The 9235-nt window shown below is 39.5% G+C and overlaps 1 protein-coding gene across 1 annotated transcript; it reads left to right on the forward strand.

Annotated features, from left to right (window-relative positions):
• The first annotated feature begins 343 nt into the window (after positions 1 to 343).
• Positions 344 to 6227, forward strand: LOC138427107 (tripartite motif-containing protein 64-like). Its single transcript, XM_069566391.1, has 5 exons — positions 344 to 754; positions 1251 to 1346; positions 1939 to 2182; positions 4605 to 4718; positions 5743 to 6227. The coding sequence occupies exons 1-5, from the start codon at positions 344 to 346 to the stop codon at positions 6225 to 6227; spliced, it is 1350 nt and encodes a 449-aa protein (XP_069422492.1).
• The last annotated feature ends 3008 nt before the right edge of the window (positions 6228 to 9235 follow it).

Below are 9235 nucleotides of genomic sequence, written 5' to 3' on the forward strand. Positions count from 1 at the left end.
TGATAGCGGTAAAGAACCCACCTGCAAATGCAGGACGTGTAAGAGACATGGGTTCAATCCCTGGGTAGGAAAGATCTCCTGCAGAAAGACCAGACAACCCACTCTGGTTTTCTTGGCTGGAGAACCCAATGGATAGAGGACCCCAGGGAGCTCCAGCCCATAGGTTCTCAGAGTTGACCATGACTGAGCGACTCAGCACACAGGTTTATACTGGGGGTAAGAAAGTGTGGAAACGAGATAGAGTTCAAAACAGGACTGTGCCAAAGGCTTTATTTTCCCTGATCACAGCATAAGAATAGCTTTTTCTCTTACCCTCTCTTATTTGTCTCTAATTTTCAGAAACATGGATTCAGACACACTGGAAGCCTTCCAGAGCGAACTTACCTGCTCCATCTGCATGAACTGCTTCCTGGACCCCGTCACCATAGACTGTGGGCACAGCTTCTGCCATCCCTGTCTGAGCTTTTGCTGGGAAGAAGGCCAGACTCCAAGGAGCTGCCCTGAGTGCAGGGGACTATCAGAGAGGCCTGATTTCAAAACCAATATTGTCCTCAAGAGGCTGGCTTCCCTTGCCAGACAGGCCAGAGCTGACCACAACCACAGCTCTGAGGAGCAGATCTGTGTGACACACCAGGAAGCCAAAGGCCTCTTCTGTGAGGCTGACCAGACCCTGCTCTGTGGGCCCTGCTCTGAACTCCCTGAGCACATAGCTCATAGCCACAGTCCGATACACAGGGCTGCTGAGGAGTCCCGGGTAGGTGATGCCTCTCGAGCAGTTTGGGATCTAGAGGCTCCTAAGTCAGAGAGAAAGACGAGGATGCTATGATGGTGATGGGATGGAGATAGTGCAGGGGGGAGTTCTGAATGTGGATCCTCACATATAATGTGTCCTTTCAGTGTTGTTGCCCAAATGTTCACACCGTGGAAATGCAGCATCCTGGGGCGGGTGGCACCAGGGCCACAGGCTTCTGATGGGAGCTTGAGGCTTTCTCAATCAAACTATATAAATGTGTAAGTCTCAATTTATTAGGGTATGGATTTTGTTATCTGTAAGGTTTCCCCTGTTCTCTACTATACACTTCTGTCACTATCACATTCAAGTGTTAGATTCAGATTAATCAGGGAAAATCTGACCACAGCATTCTAACTCAAGGTTTCTGTGTAACCAACAACTACCTTTGCTCATGAATAAGGATATGAAATTTATGGCATCATCTTCCATGTCACTAAATCCCATGACTATTTTGCAGGGAAAATTTCTGAAAAGAATGAGCTCTTTATGGAAAATGAGAGAAGAAATGCAACTGACTCTGAATCAGGAAGCTAAAAAAACTCGGTCATTTAAGGTAAGAATAAAAAGTTTACTATTTATTTGTATAGATATTGATATAATTCTTGCTGTTTGGTCCGTTTAAGTTCCCATTGGTCTCTTCCCTGGAAATTGTGAGGTTTCAAATGACCTATCAGTGATCACAATTGAAACAGGCCAATACATGCTAGTTCAAGGATGCTAGTACAAGGGAAAACCACAGCATGAAAAGTGTTCCTAGGCCAAATTTTGAAGATTTGAATACAGCTTTTCAGAAACGAAGTATAAGACACATTTCACTAAGTGTGACTACTGAAGTAGAAGAGATGAATAGAGGAGTAGTATAAGAGGTAAGATTCATGTCAGAGAGGAAATAATGGATAGAGTAAGAACCTTAGAGAATCCTCCTAGAGAGAGAGCTGGGGACCCCTCAGATGGCTTGATTCAAGCAAAGAAAGATACTAGGAACTCAGAGAATGCATGGACAGGAAGGACCAGCAGATACAGGACCTTTGATGTGTGAGGCAAAAAGTTTGCCAAGAGCTTTTCTGATTACATCAAAGAAATGTTATTTGAGTTTTGTTTTGAATATGAGCATAAGCAATGCTTTGAATCCACTACGCCCTCAGAAATATGTGACCCTAAGGAAGGTGATGATTAAATTTGAATATCAGAGGAGGCATCCATTGCTCCAGGAGGAGGAGAAACTGCATCTGGAGGCCCTGAAGAAAGAAGCCAAGGAAATTTGTCTACAACTCAAGGAGAGTGTGTTCAGAATGACTCAGTACAAAGAAAGACTGAAAGAAATGTACAGAGAGCTGACGGAGATGTGCCAAAAGCCGGACACGGAGCTGCTCCAGGTGAGAGAGGAGGGTTTATTCTCAGAGAAAAAAGCACTCTTCTAGACAAGCTGCTGTGACACTGAAATGTTCCCTGCATATACTATTACTTTCAGCTAAGAAAGGTTTTTCCTTGACCCCCATTATTGTATTTGTCCAATCCCCTATTTTATCATATCCTGGTAACGTTTAGAAGATTTTTTGCCCATTTCCTAGCTAAAATAAGACTTTTTTTTTAGTGTGATGAGGGGTACTATCCAGATAAGTTTCCAAAGTCAGCAAAATTCTATGACCAGGAGAATGTTAACTTTCATGGAGTAAATCTAAATATGCATTCCCCTAAACCCTTGTCACTCCCTGCTATCCCAAATTTTCTGAAGATACTGAGCTTTTGCTTTATGTCTCAGCAAGATTGTTCGAACTAGTCATCAATTTCCATGCACTCTATAATTCATTTTATATGGTTCCCTGTTTTGGTTTATTGCTTTCATAGATGGTGAGCTCTGTCCTAGGGAATAGCACTGGGCAATGAGTGACATTGGAATCCTGGATGTTGCTACATCATTATATACTCTTCATGGCTCCTTTCCTTCCTTAATGTGCCCTGAGGAAGCCCATCATATTTTAGTTTAAGCTCAGTTATGATGCCTTCTGACTGTTTCTTAAAAGAGAATTAGCAAAACAGTATCTTATTGAATAAAAAATAAAGACTGCTACTGCTAAGTCGCTTCAGTCATGTCCGACTCTGTGTGACCCCATAGATGGCAGCCCACCAGGCACCCCCATCCTTGGGATTCTCCAGGCAAGAATACTAGAGTGGGTTGCCATTTCCTTTTCCAATGCATGAAAGTGAAAAGTCAAAGTGAAGTCACTCAGTCATGTCTGACTCTTAGCGACTCCATGGACTGCAGCCTACCAGGCTCCTCTGTCCATGGGATTTTCCAGGCAAGAGTACTGGAGCGGGGTGCCATTGCCTTCTCCGAAAGAAAAAAAAAGAGAGAGAGAGAAGAAGATGCAAAAAGACAGAAGTCTCATGATTAACATGATCTTTTTTTTTCTCTTTGCAGGCCATGGGAAATGTATTGGAAATGTGAGTATACACTAATGAGTTTTTTATTTCTGGAAAAGTTATTCTCTTTTTGATGAAATGGATACCCAGTCATTCCTTGGTACCATGGAAGATTGTTTTCAGGTCCTCCCCAATATCTAAATTCCAGGATGCAGGATGCCTTATACAAAATGCCTTAGTATTTGCAGTTAACTTACAAGCATGCTCCCTTACACTTTGTCATCTCTAGACTACTTATAACAGCAAACATACACAAGGCAAATTGAATATTATTCAAAAAGTTCCCTGGTACGTGGAATTTTCAAGTTTTACTTTCTGGAATTTTTTTCTCCAAGTTTTTCATTCAAAACCAGGAGTAAGGATGGAGGAATAGGTAGACTGGGAATTTGGGATTGACATGTACACACTGCTATATTTAAAATTATATGTAAAATAGCAGGTCCAACAAAGACTTCTCATAAAATACATAAATATATAAGTAAATAAGTACATAAGTAAGCAACTAAGAATTTACAAGTTGAATCCACATGTGAATCCATAGGTGCAGAACCTTCATATATGGATTATCAATATCATCTTTTTGGCTAGTTTCTATTTTATTTCAAATAATTTCCAGGCCTTCTGATCCTTGATCTCAGAAGTTTCCTTTTCATTTGGCTGAAATCAAATATACCTGAAAACATTCTGACATGCTGGACTTGGTTTCACCCACTCACCCCATCTTCTCCAACCTCACCACAATAAGACTTTGGAAGGAATTTGCCAAGATATCACAGAGGAAACACCTATGCTAGTGAGTTGGAAGGTGAAAAAGGCCTGAAAGAGGCAAATTCCCTAAGAATGAGAAGAGGATGTATGCTTTTGTTCGGAGGAGTAGCAGTGACTCAGCCTGTTCCATCATTGTAAGCTCCCTTGTAGGCAGGACCTCAGAGGAAGTGGCTTTCTGCTGTGCACTAAGTTAGACTTTCAGACCAAGGTAACCAGGTTGGAATTGGAATCCCTTGCTGGTCTGACAAGAGCAAACAGGTCTGGATCAACGAACTCTTCCTTGTAGACACTGAATGCATCCTTGATGACTACTTGCTTGACTAATCTCAAAGGCTTAGGCTGAATTTTTTCCTTCTGTAAAATGCCCAGGATCTTTCATTATCTGAGATGGAATAGAGAAAGGGAATGAGGTTCGATGAGTGGAAAACTGGACTAATATTTGAGAACAATGGGGAAGTTGAAATTTTATACAATTTATATTTAGTAAAAAATATGGTAATGTTTTCATATTCCCAACTGTGTAGAATATATTGTATATGTAACTAACAAAATGTCCTGGGTTAAAAGTTGCTTTTATACAATGGTCGTGTGATTAGACTTTGGCCTTGAAATGTACTAGATGTCATTTGTTTCAGGGCCGACTTGGCACAGATGCAGAAGCCTCAGCCAGTGAACCCAGAGCTCACTTGCTGGCCTGTTGCTGGAATCCTAGACATGCTAAACAAATTCAGAGGTAAGGGTCAGCCCTGTGGTGATCAGGACTATGCTTCATTAGAGCTTCCCAAGAAGGAACCTTCTTCTATTGTTATTTTATTTTTTTCTGAAATGATGGTAGTACTTAACTTCCCAAAGTGGTAACATCTTTTCTGCCCGTGTCGTCAGATTACAAAAGTCAAAGTTGAACTTAGCCACCTGTAGTTTACTGAAAATACAAAGCCAGATGCATACATTAAGTTACAACTGACATAAGTGAAGCAATAGTAGAACAACCAGGACGCTCATGTTTTTATAAAGAGAATAGTTTCATGAGTAGCCATCAACATTGTGTTTATTCTGGTTATTTCACTCTTGAAAGGTTAATAGTGGCATTTCTGGTTTTTAACATGTTCTGCATTTCATATGCATTTGTTATGTATTGTACAGAGAATATTTATTATTCCTAAAATAAGGACTAATTGACAAAACAGATTAAAATTGGCTTATGCTGAATAACTGTAATGCTCTTAGAGCAATCTCAGGACAACTGAAAGGCAAGAGATATGTGCACATGGTTAGCCAGAACATCCTTTCAGAAGCTTCCAAACTATTCATTTATGGATTTCTTTCAAATGTTTGGACCTTTGAGAATGTAATAGGTAGAGAATACACGCCAATAAATTTTCACTTGACAGCAAAGTGTCATCTATCTATTAAATAATATTAAAGACAAAGAACACAAGGAAAGTTTTCTAAACAAAGGTAAAACATATTTTAGGTGAGCCCTGGTATAAACTGTCAAGAGATAGACGTTAGAGACTTCACGCAGTTTGTGATGCATCTTGGTTTGGTTCTGTTTTTTCTGTATGATTTGAGGCATTATATATGCTGTAGAGATAGTGATAACTATTGTTCTTCATCGTAGAGCCAGTTTGAACTCCCTTTGCTTTGTTTTGTGTTTCCTTGGAGGAGGAAAAATGAAAAAAGGCAGGGAGTAGAGACCCTCTGCGTCTCAGAGACACAGAAATCCCACTTGCTAACCCAGTTTTTTCTTTCTACAGTGGATAATGTTCTGACTCAGACCGCCATTCACCATGTGAGCCTTGATGATGCAAGTGTGATGTCAGGAGATGACCCCCACGGCATGTCCAGACAGCTCGATGGTGGGGCGAGCTTTGTGGCCTGGGGAGCTCAGGCTTTCAGCTCCGGGAGGCACTACTGGGAGCTGGAAGTGACACACTTCTCCAGCTGGATTCTGGGGGTCAGTAAAGATATCTTGACAAGTGATACTATTATCCATATTAATTATGAAGAAGCATTTCTTCTGTTTTCTGAAAAGGTGAATGATGAGTATAGTCTCTTCACCAACTCCCCACCCTTAGTTCAGTTTGTAAAAAGGCCTCTGGGTAAGATTGGAGTTTTTCTGGATTATGACAATGGAGCTGTGAGCTTCTATGATGTTTCTAGAGGATCCCTCATATACAGTTTCCTTCCTTCCTCCATCTCCTCCCCTCTGAAGCCTTTCCTTTGCCTTAGGTCTCCATGAATTATCTAGTTCCCTGACCATAGTTTTGAAATTCTTCCCTGAGGAAGTTGTTATCTTAAACCTCATGCAAGGTCACAGAATGATACCTGACTTTATCCAAGCACACTGCAATTTAATGAAACATAATGATTGTATGTTTATAAAATGGCTTAATCATGTTGAATGTATAAATTTGTTAATAAAGTTTAACACAAAAATTTATTATGGAGTATCTCATAGAATAAAATAGATTGCTTTCCTTTCTTAAATAATGGTTTTATTAAAATAAATGTTACATTTCATAAAGATTAGCCTATTTAAAGTATGTAACCCAGTTACTTTTTTAATATACAAAAATTTATGGAACCAGAGCTATGTAATTCAAGGATATATCCATCACCCCAGAGAGAAATCAATGCCCATCAACATTTACTCCCCATTGCCCCTCCCTCTTCTGATGTCACCTCAATCTAGTTTTATTCCTCATGAATTTTTTTTTAGCATGTATATATATATTATTGAAGTATAGTTGACTTGCAGTCTTTCAGGTGCATACCAACATGATTCAGTTATACATATATACAAATATTATTTTTCAGACTATTTTCCATCATAGATTATTATAAGACATTGACTACAATGTCTCTGTGCTATACACTAAGCCTTTGTTGCTTGTTGGATATCCATATTTTAAATTAGAAATCCAAAATTCTATTCATATTGTCAAATAAATGGAATCAAAATGCCATAAATTTTTTAGTTAAGCAAAAATTTATGTTTTCTAAAATTATATATATATATAATGCATACTATATATATATGAATCCAAAAGCTTTTTGACTGTACTTGATAAAGTCTTCAGAAAGAACATAAAAAAAAAGGAGGAAGAGATGGAGAAACTGGAAAACGTAAACCAAATGAAATGGGAGCACTGAACATGAAATAGAAAAAGTGAAACAAACCAGATAAAAGTAAAGTGTCATTGTACAGTCTAGCCTTGCCCACCAGGCTCCTTTACCATGGGATTTTTCAGGCAAGAATATAGCAGTGGGTTGATGTTTCCTCCTCCAGAGAATCTTCCCAACCCAGGGATCAAACCCGCATCTCCCGTGTCTACTGCTTACCAGAAGGATTCTTTACCACTGAGTCACCTGGGAAGCCTATTGAAATGTACCTCAAGTTTATCAAATTAATCTAGAAGTAACTTTAAGAAACATCATCTTGGGTATGTGCAGTTCATGTTGGCATATCACAGGACATGTTAGATTAAAAAAAAAAAAATCTGAGAAACTTTGTACAACTCATTATTTACCAAAAATGTGTGTCCATGGAACCCTCTTTCCTAAAATTGTTTATCAAAAGCTCAGGCCTCCAGTGGATTGAGGGACATACTGTGAACAAAGTCTATTTAAAATGCACATTAAATGGGGGCGGGAAAATCCTAAGTCAAAACATTGGATTAATTTTTGAGTGTTTTCTGTCTTGCAAAATATAATCAAATCACACCTTTAACATTGCATCCACTTCTTTTGTTGTATTAAGAAAAGTGAAGCACACAGCTACAGCTTTCTTATTCTCAAAAGACTGGATTCCCAGCAAAGGGCAAATCTGTGCTATACTCGGTGTTATTCAAAGGAAATATGACCTATTACGTTCCCGGTAGAGCTTGATATTTTTTATTTAATGCTTTTCTTATATCTTCCCTTTTGACTAGCTGGTAAAGAATCCACCTGCAATGTGATAGACATGGGTTCGATCCCTGGGTTGGGAAGATCCCCTGGAGAACGGAATGGCTACCCACTCCAGTATTCTGGCCTGGAGAACTCCATGAACTGTATAGTCCATGGGGTCACAAAGAGTCAGATACAACTGAGCGACTTTCACTTTTATTATGGATGATATCTACCGGCAGAGTATAGGTGACCATTCAACCTTGCCTTGCCTTATATACTAAACAAGAGTGTTAGAACTAGAATGGCTTGTTTCTCTATGTAAAATAATTACAAAGAGAAAGGGTTTCCCTGGTGGCTCAGTTGGTAAAGAATCCACCTGCAATGCAGGAGACTGCCTGCAGCACAGTAGACCCGGGCTTGATCCCTGGATCAGGAAGATCCCCTGGAGAAGGAAATGGCAACCCACTCCAGTATTCTTACCTGGGAAATCCCATGGGCAGAGGAGACTGACAGGCTACTGTCCATGGGCTCGCAAGACTCAGACATGACTTACCGACTAAATCAACACCAAAATAATTACATGCAATTCGGGGGGGGAGGGGGGGGTAAAGCACAGGAATATGGTAAATGGAAGTGCATACATGCACATATTTTCATCCGCTTAGCCAGTGTATGTCTTTCTGTTGGTGCATTCAATCCATTTACATTTAAGATAATTAATGGTATGTATGATCTTATCATTTTCTTCATTGTTTTTGGTTTATTTTCTGTAGGTCTTTTCCTTCTCTTGTGTTTCCTGCCTAGAGAAGTCCTTTTGCAATTTGTTGTAAAGCTGGTTTGGTGGTGCTGAATTTTCTTAACTTTTGCTTGTCTGGGAAGATTTTGATTTCTCCATCAAATATGAATGAGTCTTACTGGATAGAGTGTTCTTGATTGTAGGTTCTTCCCTTTCATCACTTTAGATATGTGATGCCACTCCCTTCTGGCTTGTACAGTTTCTGTTGAGAAATCAGCTGATAACCTGAGGGGAGTTCCCTTGTATGTTATTTGTCATTTCCCCTTGTTGCTTTTGATATTTTATCTTTGCCTTTAATTTTTGTCAGCTCAAGCATTATGCATCCTGTTGTATTCCTCCTTGGATTTATCCTGCCTGGGACTCTCTGTGCTTCCTGGACTTGGTTGACTATTTCCTTTCCCAGGTTATGGAAGTTTTCAAATATTATCTCTTTAAGTATTTTCTCAGGTCCTTTCTCTCCTTCTTCTCCTTCTGGGACCCCTATAATGTGAATGTTGGTGTGTTTAATGTTGTCCCAGAGGTGTCGTCATTTTTTTTTCATTCTTTTTTTCTAAATTCTG

Source organism: Ovis canadensis, chromosome 21, assembly GCF_042477335.2.
Source record: "Ovis canadensis isolate MfBH-ARS-UI-01 breed Bighorn chromosome 21, ARS-UI_OviCan_v2, whole genome shotgun sequence".
NCBI classification, from domain to species: Eukaryota; Metazoa; Chordata; class Mammalia; order Artiodactyla; family Bovidae; genus Ovis; species Ovis canadensis.

What these genes read in the sequence shown, in the direction of transcription:
- LOC138427107 (XM_069566391.1), top strand. Translation starts at nt 344, where the DNA reads ATGGATTCAGACACACTGGAAGCCTTCCAGAGCGAACTTACCTGCTCC. An exon ending in AAAAAACTCGGTCATTTAAG is followed by an intron (nt 1,347 to 1,938) that starts GTAAGAATAAAA and finishes CTACGCCCTCAG; the next exon opens with AAATATGTGACCCTAAGGAA. An exon ending in CATGCTAAACAAATTCAGAG is followed by an intron (nt 4,719 to 5,742) that starts GTAAGGGTCAGC and finishes TTCTTTCTACAG; the next exon opens with TGGATAATGTTCTGACTCAG.